General features: G+C 35.4%; 1 protein-coding gene across 1 annotated transcript in view; it reads left to right on the top strand.

Moving 5' to 3' along the window:
- LOC306855770 (collagen alpha-1(XXVII) chain A-like) overlaps positions 1-12,700 on the top strand; it is a 63,157-nt gene that overhangs the window by 40,604 nt on the left and 9,853 nt on the right. The window contains exons 23-43 of the mRNA XM_079394631.1: positions 358-411; positions 493-537; positions 610-663; positions 941-994; positions 2,177-2,230; positions 2,487-2,540; positions 6,431-6,484; positions 6,576-6,620; positions 6,736-6,780; positions 7,148-7,201; positions 7,626-7,679; positions 7,915-7,968; positions 9,362-9,415; positions 9,496-9,549; positions 9,631-9,738; positions 11,353-11,406; positions 11,510-11,617; positions 11,792-11,845; positions 11,978-12,031; positions 12,327-12,383; positions 12,482-12,535. Of these exons, the coding sequence (XP_079250757.1) occupies positions 358-411; positions 493-537; positions 610-663; positions 941-994; positions 2,177-2,230; positions 2,487-2,540; positions 6,431-6,484; positions 6,576-6,620; positions 6,736-6,780; positions 7,148-7,201; positions 7,626-7,679; positions 7,915-7,968; positions 9,362-9,415; positions 9,496-9,549; positions 9,631-9,738; positions 11,353-11,406; positions 11,510-11,617; positions 11,792-11,845; positions 11,978-12,031; positions 12,327-12,383; positions 12,482-12,535 (1,218 nt within the window). The remainder of the gene's footprint in view (positions 1-357; positions 412-492; positions 538-609; positions 664-940; positions 995-2,176; positions 2,231-2,486; positions 2,541-6,430; positions 6,485-6,575; positions 6,621-6,735; positions 6,781-7,147; positions 7,202-7,625; positions 7,680-7,914; positions 7,969-9,361; positions 9,416-9,495; positions 9,550-9,630; positions 9,739-11,352; positions 11,407-11,509; positions 11,618-11,791; positions 11,846-11,977; positions 12,032-12,326; positions 12,384-12,481; positions 12,536-12,700) is intronic.

Raw genomic sequence — 12,700 nt, 5'->3', positions numbered from 1 at the left:
ATTTTAAGGTGCATAATTATTGCATAAACAATTATTTTATAATGCTATATATATAAAAGCTTCAAGAAATTATTTTCTTCAGTTTTTACGTCTTTTTAATTGTATTTTTATCATTTTGTAAAGCACTTGTTAATTACCACTGTATGAAGTGTGCTATATGAATGAAAAAAATATAATAATTTCAATAGCACAACAGCAGAATTTAGATCAAATGATGTTCTTAGGCTTCATTTTTTTTATGCAAAATACAATTTCTTGGTTTTTTCCTCTGAAAGTGTGTTTAAATGTACAGTCTATTCTCTCATCATTATTTGTCTCCTAAGAAATGGTCTCTTTTCTGTCTGTGTTGTTTTCCAGGGTCTGATGGGCAGTAAGGGTTTCCCTGGGGCTGCTGGACTTGAAGGGGTCAAAGTAAGAACATGAGCAGAATATAAACACACACAAATCTGGTCCACACACGCGGTAACTCAAACACTCTCTGATGTCTTTCAGGGCGAGCAGGGTGTCACAGGAAAGGCTGGACCCATGGGTGAGAGGGTGAGTACACAGACCGAGTTATGGCCTTTTGAACACACTTTGACCCTCACACTGATGATGTTGTGTTTGTAGGGTCTTGTTGGCTTCATCGGTCCTGCAGGGGAGACTGGACTTGCTGGAGAGAAGGTAAGACACACCTGAGAGCAGCAAATCAGCATATTAGAATGATTTCTGAAGGATCATGTGACACCGAAGACTAATGATGCTGAAAATTCAGCTTTGCATCACAGGAATAAATTACATTTGAAAATATATTCAAATAGAATCCAGACATTTTAAATTGTAATAATATTATTTTTTGAATAAATAAATGCAGGCTTGGTGAGCAGAAGAGACTTCTTTCAAAAATATTTAAAAAACATTTGAGCCATTGTGTAAATGTTCTGTTTTGTGATTTATTAAGGGTGATCGTGGAGAGATGGGATTGCCCGGCCCTCCAGGAGAGAAAGGATCTACGGTACGGCACACATACACACAAATACCTCACATAAATTCTTAGTATGCACTTCCTCCCTCATTCTCTCTCCCTCAATTTATGAATGTTGTTTAAAACAGGAAGTTCAACTGTTCATCATAGTTACCTGGCACACTTCTTTCCAGTCATCAGCTCGTGTGTGTGTTTCTGCAGTATTTGCATGGAGTATTGTCTAGAATATTAATTTCATAAATTAATTTCATTAACTTAATAAGTACAGAAATACCATGTTATTTTCTTGACATGTGATAACAGCCATAAAAGGCCAAATATGACCTAATTTGATGATGCTGAGTGCAAAATATCAATAAAACTTAATCATGTAGTTCTTTCACAAGTTTTTTCGACTAATATAGGCTTTGTATTAGCTTTAATGCACTTATTAAAATAATACAATTATATCTTCAGAATCATTCATACATGTAAAAATCAGCTGAGAATTGAACAAATAGTTGTAATCTACTCCGATTCAGACAGGATTATGTGTTGTTTGTCGCAGTTTTTCTGCTAATAAAGGGAGAAGACAAGACTTCTTCACTTTGTAAATGGTTGTCACAAGCAAACATGCTACGAAATCCATGATATTGTGTGATAAAGTGTGATGTGCTTGAGCAAAACAGGCACCGTTTTTGGAATCAGCAGCCCAAAATTAGTATGAAACAAGTTTTGGATTTCATTCAGTGGATGTGATGCAGGGTAGAGTAATCATGACGTAATATAGAAGATATCTCTTTGTTATGTAGTATTTTATTCATACACATACACTGTATTGTCAAAAGTATTGGGACACCCCTTCTAAAGAATAGGTCTGACTACTTTAGTAGAGTACAAATCTTAATGTTTAAGCATATAATGATATTCTAGGGAATTGTGTGCTTTTAATTTTATAGCAACAGATTGGACAGGGCCGTTTTCTATTCTAACATGACAATGCCGCTGTGTATAATTCAAGGTTCAAAAAGAAATGATTGATTCAGTCAGTGTGGAAGAATTTGAATGGTTTGCAAAAAGCCAATTCCTAATCCCAGCTGAACACCTCTGGTGTGACTGTAAATCCAGACCTTGAGCCAAAAACTCATCACCAAACACCAATGACTTGTACACACTGTATGTTTTGTTTGGTGTGTGTTTGTTTGTGTTTTACATGTTTCCCATCACTTACAGGGGCACCCAGGAACCCCAGGAGAGAGCGGCCCACCAGGACCACCAGGCAGTTCAGTAAGTTAACAGTGGATATTTCAGATAGTTTGGATGTCAAAAGCAAGCGGATGGTAGGACACAGACATCATCTGCTGTCGTTAGATAACCGTGCTGTCTGTCAGCTGTCAGACACCTCTGTGTGACGTTCTGTGCTTGTAGTTTGGACGGACAAAACAAACACATACTCTTAGTGGCAGTGAGAGAGACGGGAGCCAGTCTGCCTGGCATTAATCCCGAAAATAAACTTAAGTGTCTTTTTTTAATTATTTTATAGGGCCCACCGGGATCACGTGGACCCATCGGCTTGAGAGGACCTAAAGGAAGACGGGTAAGTCATCTGGGCATCATGAGTGTGTAAGCGTGTGGAACTCGGTTATTTTGCTTTTCGCTACAGTAAAACAGGCCAGGGGCTAAACCAGTGGCCTTCTGATTACCAACCACCAAACCGAACCATTTCTGTTATAGTTACTTTAACAGGTAGGTTAGTTGGTTTGTTAATTAGTAGACTGGTAGCCTAGTTATCTGATAGATAGATTTTTAATTATTAATTTAGTTTTAGTGATTTAGATTAATCACTGCTAATAGATAGCAGTGACTGACAACTACAAATTCACCTCAAAACATTAGATTCATCCGCGCTGGAGCCGTGCCGGAACACCGGATCACAACCCCGTGCACGCAAGATAATTCAGCTAGAAACTGCAATTCCAGGTTTTCAAACATAGCTGGCGACAAAGAGGTAAAAGTTACGGACTGCAGCTTTAAACTGATAGGCTAGTTGGTCATCTGACAGATTTATTCATAGTTAATCTGGCTGACAATTTAAATAATCTGATAGATAAAGTCTTATTTTGTAGTTTAGTTGAATTAGTAGATTAGTTAGTCAACCAATAAATATATTTTTAGCTGTTTAAAAATTAACTAGGGTTTATTAACCCTAGTTATTTAACTAGTTGTTATCTGATAGATTGATTCTTTGTTAGTTAGTTGAACTGATTAGGTTAGTCATCCGATAGATGACTAATTAGTTAAACTGATTGACAAATTAAATTGTCCGATAGATAGATTCTTAGTAATTTAGTTACTGGTAGACTAGTTAGTCATCCAATAAATAGATTATCTGTTAGTTAAATATAACTTATCTGTTAGTACATTCTTTGAAAGTTAGTTGGTTAAACTAGTTAGTCATCCAATAGATATTTTCTGAATTAAATTGGCTGACAAGTCATCTGACAGATAAATTCTTAGTTAGTAGTTAAATTAAACTGGCAGACTGTAGTCGTCCATAGATAGATTCTTAGTTAAACTTCACTAGGCTAGGCAAGTTGTCTCATACATAGATTCTTGAACAGTTAAACTGATAGGCTAGTTAGATAAGTTCTTAGTTCAACTGATTGGCAAGTTAATTTGTACGATAGATTCTTAGTAAATTAATTAGACCATCTGATAGATAGTCATCTGATTGATAGATTCCCTGTCAGTTACTTAATGTGATGGGCTAGTTAGTCATCTGATAGATAAGTATTTAGAATTAGTTATGTAGTCAGTTATTTAAACTGGAAGACTAGTTAATTGACAGATTGATAGATCCTGGATCAACATTACTGTCCATAAATATAGACTTAACCCAATCCCTATCCCTAAACCTAACTAAAGTATCCCTCAATTCTGATTGGTTGATTTGAATGGCGTTCCAGGATCAACAAGGATGTTGATCCGGGAACATGTTGTTCTTGGTGAAGTCATGTTCACCGTGTTAGCTCACACACACTTGAAAACACACACATGGTAAATGTTTTCCATTAACCAGCAGAATCAACATGAATTACTGGAGAGAAGACTGGGCAGAGGGATGCAATGGAAACAAACTTAGGAGATTTGAGTGTCTCTGTGCCGCTGTCTGGTCTTAGTTAGAGCCCCTCACTGAGTCCGTAAAATCAAGTTGTTGTCCTGATGATTTATTGATTCAATGATGATGATTTAACCCTGTTTTTTGTTTCCTGCCTTCATCATTGAGAAGCTGAACTGGTCAAAACAGAGTAGCGTGTATGTGATATACTGACAATGGCTGAAGACTCTTTATATATCATTGTCTTTATTTAAAACAGACGAAAACATATCTTTAAAAAAAACTCCATACAGGCAAAGGTGAAACTGTAACCAATTCAAAATGCATTATTTATTATACATGCATTATATATAATATTTTGTGTTTTTATGCCCTCTTTCCACTTTTTAGTGGTATTTACTAAAGCATGTATTACTGTTACTTTAGATATTTGAACAAAATCCCAACTCTTTTATTTAGAAAAAAAAATCCCATAGATTTACTGAAGGAGGAACTCAAGACTCACTGAACACAAGGCCATGATTCTGATTAATGTCCTCATTTCTTGGCAATAAGGGCTTTTCTGTGACAAGCTCAATATGCTATCAGCGCAACAGGAAGACATTCACAATCGTTCAGTTGTCGCTCTATGTTTCTCTGTATTTGAAGCATACAAATGAAGAGCGGATTTGCTCTGGTTAGATAACACCTGCAGAATGACTTCGTTTGCAGCACTAATAGGTACTGAGAAGTAATGAGCCACTTTATTTTCTGTGGTTTATGGATGTATTACAAGATGGCCGGAGTATTAATAACAGTAGTAATCCATATGAGGTATTCCAGCATATTTTACTGAGTACCTTCAGCTCCTCCAGTGTGTGTGAGAGAGCGAAACAGTCAAAGAGAGCGTGTGCCAGCTGGCAGACTGTATGATGATATTGTTTCAACAGTCTGATGTTTTTTGGCCGGACACACACGCCATAAGTTAGTGTAATTATCAGCGTGCACACACATTCTTCGAGAGGGAGCGAATGTGTGTCTGGTCTCTTGATGAAGTCCTTGTGTTCAGATGTCTTCAGATTTTGTTGGCGAGCCAAACTGCTGTTTGTGATGGTGAAGATGATTCGGTTGTTTAGGATTGTGTAGCATAAATGTGAGATTTTTGTGTGCATCCAGACAGATGCAACCTAGTTCTGTGCCATGCTTAGACCCTCAAGAGCCTCTTAAATATTGACCTACATGCACAATCCCAAATATCCCAACATATCCCACACATCTAAATCCTACAGTACAGCGCTCCCTAGTGTTTGAGGATATACTTCTGGATTTAAAGTGTGTGTTTTCTGCAATACTGCTCATATTTTTGTCTAGCTCATGAATATTATTTAGATTATGCTCAAATATTTTAATATTATAGTTTATTGTTTTGATAAATAGTCATGTAAGTAATATAATGATTCAGTATTTCCTTTTTATTTCCAAGTGCAAACTCTTTGCATGTTGCATGTTATTTATACATTAACACTCAATGTTATTTTAGTGTTATTTATATACTATAGTATTTATCCTTATATTTTTTATAGTTTTACTTTTAGTTGTAATAATTGTATGTGCTTTTTTTTTTTTTTACCTTTATAGTTTAATTTTTTTTTTTTTCAGTTTTAGTTTGTCATTTTAGCACTTCAGCTTTTTTTCAGTTAGTTGCCAAGGTAACATTTCTCATTTTTGTTTTTCATCTAATATTAACATTTTATAATATTTCAGCTTTATTTCATTTGACAAAAGCATTTTTTAATAGTTTTGATTTCAGTTTAAGTAACAATGACAACAATGGAACTATTACAACTTGAAATAAAATATGCTGACTAATTTAATTTCAGTAGCTTTGCCATAAAAAGTTATATTACACAGTGATTTGATGGAGCATTCATTCTTGTTGAGCAATTCAGTTTAATTTAATAAAATTCAAGAAAAAGCACTCAACCTGACCATTTAAGTGTGACCAAAAGTAATGCTGTCACGTGTTCTTCTTCATAATTCTAATTATTCAATCAAACCGCCAAAGTTCACAAAAGGCAAAGTTGTATTACAAAACTGTAACTGTATTGTTATAGTTTTGCGTACTGCGTCATTAAATATTTTTGAAAAGCAATACAAAGTGCAGGATACTAGTGCACTGTATAAATGTTTTTTTTTTTTTTTTTTTTTTTTTAATTTAATGTTACTTGCCAGTTCTTCGTAATTAATTATGAAATTTGGAAGAAAGTTTTTTTTTTTTTTTTTTTCAGTTTATTCCATTCTGGACATAACTGAGGAGATCAGTATATGAAACATCTCAGCTCAGGGTTTTTGTGTGTCCTTTTATGTATTGACTTGCGCCTCTGTTTTAGGGTCCTAGAGGTCCGGATGGTATGCCAGGAGAACTCGGCGCTGAAGGCAAAAAGGTGAAGGATGCTGTCCTCCAGAGCTCACCTGGTGACCAAAGATAAATGCTGTGCACGTTTGAATATAACTTGAACTTATGTCTCCTCACAGGGTCTTGATGGTCCTCCAGGAAAAATCGGTTTCCCGGGACAAACGGTAAAAACCCTGTTTTCACATTCTCTTTCTGATTGTGTTTCTACTGTAACTGCTGTCATCTCTCTCCAATCTTTTCTATGGTAACAGTCTCTATGTCTGTCCAATCTCTTTGTAGGGCAAGATCGGGGAGCCTGGGGAGGCGGGGCCAAAGGGATTTCCGGTTAGTTTCTCTATTGAAATTTATGTACTGTATTTTTGTCTATTATACTGCATATTTTTAGGACTGTTTCTTAAAAATGTCATATATTTATGTAACAATAATACATGTTGTTTGTAGAGCACTTTTCATAGATACAATACAGCTCAATTCATAAAATCAAAATATATATTTAAAAAAAAAACTGAACAATAAAAAATAAAAAATTATTTTCAATTTATACAAATATTTCAATGTAATAATATTCTCTTTTTTAAACGTTTATTTATTATTATTTGATTTATTATTATATTAATCATTGATTAAATTACTTGATGCATCATTTAATTCATTCTACATTATCTTTTGATTCTATAATTTGTTACTGTAGGGCATTCAAGGGCCATCCGGGGCTACAGGAGACAAAGGAATCGCAGGGGAGCCAGTGAGTGATGCTTTATTTCTGTTCTGCACTAAGAAACACATTTTCCAGTGTCTTTTTATGTTAACTGAGAGCTGGAAATCTACTTTGCATCCTCTGGGTATTGAGCAACTCCAGAAGATGAGTTTTGAGCGCTGTGTATTTTTGTCTCATTCAGCCCTGAAATATATAGAATAATCGACTTCTAATGAGAATTAAGTTCATGAGTCGTTCAGTTGTCTTTTGTAGTTTGTTAAATGTTTGTGATTTATGTAGCTGTAAAATGTAAATGCGATTTGCAGTAGTTCTGCCAAGCGGTGAGCCTGTACACACATCTGCTTCACAGTTTGGCTTCAGATAATGGGAGATTGTAATGTTGAAATGTGTGTGTGTGTGTCTGTTTGTATAAATGTATTACTGATAAATTATTTGTTTCTTTTGGGACAAGGGACCTTCAGGGCCCCCAGGAACACTCGGGCCTCCCGGAAATCCAGGGCCAAAGGTAACACACTCTACACGTACACAAACACACATCCGTTCTGCAGATTCTGTCTGTTTTGGTGAGACAAAACAGATAAATGATACTGAGATTAAAATGATTGCCCTGTTTAATCCTGTTTGCACACTCAGTCATTCTTTAATTGATTGATGAACATCATTTTAGGTCATTAATCCATCTGTTTTGGCAGCAAAAAAGACATGGAAATAGAAAAATGTATGCTCTCTCTTTCTCTCAGGGCCCTGCGGGAAAAGTTGGCGATCCCGGACTTCCAGGAGAACCTGGAGAAAAGGTGGGATAAATTGTAGGCTCTTTGCACTTTGGAGTCTTGTTATCTTAAAAGCATAAGAGGCATAAATCCATTGTCCAAAAGAACAGCGTTTATATGAAATAGAAATCTTTTGTAACATTATAAATGTCATTCTTCTCAATTTAAATCAGTTTAATGCATCCTTTCTGAATAAAAGTATTCATTTCCTAAACTTTTAAATGGTAGCATATCAGGTTTTTCACAAACATATGAAGCAGGCAAAACGGTTTTAAACATTGATAATAATCAGAAATGTTTCTTGAGCAGCAAATCAGCATAATTTCTGAAGGGTCATGTGACATGAAGACTGGAGTAATGATGCTGAAAATTCAGCTTCACATCACAGGAATAAATTACATTTTAATATATATTCACATAGAAAACTGTTATTTTAAACTAATAAAATTTTACTGTATTTTGATCAAAAGCCTTGACGAGCAGAAGAGACTTCTTTCAAAAAAAAAAAAAATATTCCAAATTTTCGACTAGTAGTGAGTGCGTATATTATTTATACATGCTTATTTGGGCAACCTTGTAGTTGTTTTTTATTTTGTTAATTGTCTATTTTATGTTTATTGAACTAAATAGAAAATAACAAATAAAGGTTTTTAAATGCATTCAAACGTCCTGAGTTTTAGCAGCAGGTTTGAAAAAGTTCCATACAACTGTCAGAACCCTCTCGGGACACAAGGAGCGAGGAGACACGGAGATTCTCAATTCAATCCTTTATTGAATTTCACATCCAAAATACGAGCAGCTAATTAACTAATGATCACAGGAACGAGGAAGGTCAAATAGAGACACGAGAGGAGGGGAAAACAAGACACAGGACTGACAACAACACTATAAAATAAATAGAAAATAACAGCCCATATAACATTTAGTTTGACTTCTGGAGATCGCTAATCAACAATTTCCTCCTTTTCCTGCCCATTTGTTGGGGAAAAAAGGCTACTTTTTAAGAGCTCTAGGCTCTATTTTGTACCATATTCATGAAAAGAGCCTGAAATTAGTGTTAACCATTTCCCATAATTTTCTTGCTTGAGGTGCTATTATGCTGTGCTAAATAACTGTTGCTAAATCTGCTTTTCGTTGGCATTTCAAGGCCCCAGTGAGCTTCTGTAATGAGTAGCACAGCGCTCGTAACGCAATCTCAGTCTGAAGAGGAACCATATGACTATATTTGCATTGTTAAAGTTAGATAATGTCAGCCTGAGCTTGGCAGACACAGATGTGCTGTCACACGACATTGGTCATAATTGCTGTTTGGCTGACTGGACTTGTGTAATTAAATAAAAAGAACGTGAACTTGCTAGAAAGAGTAAAAGCGCCTGTGTCTTTGGACTCATATTTTGTCTTTTCATTGTTTTTGCAGGGGTCACTCGGGCTTGCGGGGAACGCTGGGGCAGCAGGACTAATCGGAACAAGGGTGTGTGTTCATTACGTCTGTGAAACATGGATTTGATGTATATGAATGCACAAAAACAACATTTAGTTTTTTTGCTACAGGGAGAACCGGGTTTAGAAGGAGAGGCTGGTCCGGCTGGCCCTGATGGTGCCAAGGTAATAAAATGTTCACAAGTATTCCAAAATACATTATTTAAACCACAAAAAATGTAGAACAAAAATGTGTTGTTTGAACAGGGTGAAAAGGGCGACATGGGCGGAGAGGGCGAGCAGGGTGTCAGAGGTGACCCGGGAATCAAGGGGAAAGAAGGGCCACCGGGCGACCCTGGGCATATTGGCGTCAGAGTGAGTGATGCAGATATGAACAAACAATGTCACACTCATACTATACTTTATACTTCAAAACACATACTGCATGCAGGGCTTTCAGCTAGTAAATAAAACAACAGTACTAATTGGGGAGATTGGGGTTGTCACATAATAAAGGCATTGCCCAGAAAAACTAAAAGATTAGGCAATCTTAAAATATACATATGCATAGAGATTTAATATTTATGAATAATAAATATATATATTTTTGTTAATAATAACATTGATTAATATAGCATATTGAATTTGCTTTTATATATTATTTACATTTAAATTTTTAATTTTAGAATTTATAATAACAAAAAATTTTTTTTACCCTGTTTCTTTAATATTAATATTTTTATTATTATTATATCATTTTGTATTAATTCTTATATAATTTTGTATTTAGTAGGGATGCACGATATTGGATTTTTGCTGATATCCGATATGCCAATATATTTCAACTCATTTCGACCGATACCGAAACAACACAATAAATTTTGGTTAGTTTTTAACAAGAACTTACTTATTAGAATTAAATAAACAATAATGAAGGTTTTTTGACAGCACATTGAAGCACATTGAAAATAACTATATGCAAACTATAAATCAACCGCTGCATTTTCTTCCCCAGAAAGATGCTGTGTTAACCCTAACATTTTATTTTAAGATTTAACATTTGTTGATGGTCTAAAGCAAAAGAGTTGTAAAAATTATGAATTTTGTTTTAGAGCTTATGATTTGTTTAAAAAATAAAAAAATATTACACATTAATGAATAAATCAGTATATATAAAATTATTTAATTTATTTAATGTTTGTGATTATTTTTTTTCATGTAAGCTATAGCTTCTAACCTTTAAATCAAAACATACTCATTATTTTATGACATCAGTTACTGCTTTATTTAATCAGAAACACAGTCTAAATGTTATTTGTGTAGGCTATTTTACTTTTAATCTAATTAGAAGTAGGCCAACAGCGCCCCCTACAGATTAAAACTCCTTACCGAGCGGGCGTTAGGACCCGGGGGAGGCTATCGCTGCTGCCTCTACACATGCTATTACTGTTTACTCTAGTCTGTCACACATGGAACGCTTCATTCTGTACATGCTTTCACAGATTAAATGCAGCGATCCAAAACAGTCAATCTAATCATCATTCAGACAAAACTTTGCTTCAAGAATGAGCCTCACTGTTGACATGATCTAATCACTAGCACACCCTGAGCACATGTGAATTAACGTATTCCTCTTATCGGTGAGACATATCGGCATTATTGTTCATATCAGGCCGATGCCGATATTTACATTTAAAGCCATTATCGGCCGATTCCAATATCAATCCGATAATATTGTGCATCCCTAGCATTTAGTAATAATTTTTAGTAATTCAAATAACCTCAACTTTGTTTTAGTTAGTTTCCAAGACCAGTTTTTAAGTTTAATTGTATATTATATTATATTTCACTTAAGCTTTATTTCAGCTAACATAAACTTTTTAATAGTTTTAGTTATTTTAATTATAATATATATATTTTTTTTTTTTTTCGAAATGATGGTGGGGGTTGTTTTCGTTGCTTTCCCTCATTTTTGCATGCGTGTTTTAGGGTCCTGAAGGAAAACCTGGTAAAAATGGTGAGAGAGGGAAGCCAGGGTTTAAGGTAAGACGTTCGAGTTCAAGATAACATTTTGTTTGGTTGAAGTTATTTAATTATCTTTAATCTGTTAAGCACAGTATTGACTGTACTTTCACATTGCCTTTAGGGTGCCAAAGGTAATATCGGCCACCTGGGAGAGACTGGAGCCATGGGAAAGATCGGACCAATCGGAACCACCGGACCCAAGGGCTCTCGAGGAACCATCGGACATGTGGTAAACAGATACATCAGTTCTTATTTACTTTAATTGAACTGACTCTGCTTTTAACCTGCTCAAGAAACGTGTCTGCCTCACCTTCTCTCTTATCTTTCACATCTTTGTGCCATGCAGTTTGCTAAAAAGCACAATAAAGTTGACAGTGACTTTGACTTTCTTGCTGTGTCGCAGGGTGCTCCCGGGCGTATGGGGATGCAGGGAGATCCGGGCATATCAGGATATGAGGTGACTCAAAAACAAGTGCAAAAACCATCACATGATCATATCAGCACATTAACCATTATTCATTCTCACATCAGTGCGCTGATTTATCAACTCAAGTCTGCTAGTTCTTTAAAGGTTTCTCTTTCTCTACAGGGTCACAAGGGACCTCAAGGTCCAATAGGACCCCCGGGACCAAAGGGTGAAAAGGTAACGTGTATTTATGACTCATTTTATTCATAAATTTTTATATATGTGACCTGCACAATATTGTCACCCTTCATGGTTGAATCTATGCTAGACGTGGACCTGAATACATAAAGCTTAGGTTTAAAATACATTGTTATTACCTCAAAGTGCCATTAAATACCATGTCAATGAATATTATAATGAAATAGCATCATAATATTATCATATTAACATATATCATTAGACACACTAATGTGAACTGCTTTGAATCAGTTTTCTATAATCATCTGATGTTTTGCATTATGTAATGTTTTAGGGTGAACAGGGGGATGATGGGAAGGTGGAGGGTCCTACTGGTCCTCCAGGACTCCAAGTGAGTCTCTCTTTTTATCAAGTTTATATCTGTCTGTGATTTCCTCTAATTTCATTAGCGATATTCGCAGCTTCATGCATGTGTTTGTGTATTTTCAGGGTAAAATTGGAAAGCGAGGAGACAGGGGCGAACCGGGAGATCCAGGATACGTGGTGAGATAAGAGAGCCTACTATTGTCTAACTGCATATGAAGCACATTAGCTAATTTGTTTGCGAACTGTCGGCACACACCAACATGTGACTGTTTCCTATAACAGATTAACAACTGCCAACTGAGACATTTAAAGGCTGTTTTATATGGTAATTGGCTAAACATA

The sequence above is a fragment of the Barbus barbus genome, assembly GCF_936440315.1.
Source record: "Barbus barbus genome assembly, chromosome: 36".
NCBI lineage: Eukaryota > Metazoa > Chordata > Actinopteri > Cypriniformes > Cyprinidae > Barbus > Barbus barbus.
Note: the sequence above shows the minus strand (reverse complement) of the source record. Positions and strands in the feature narration are given on the sequence as shown.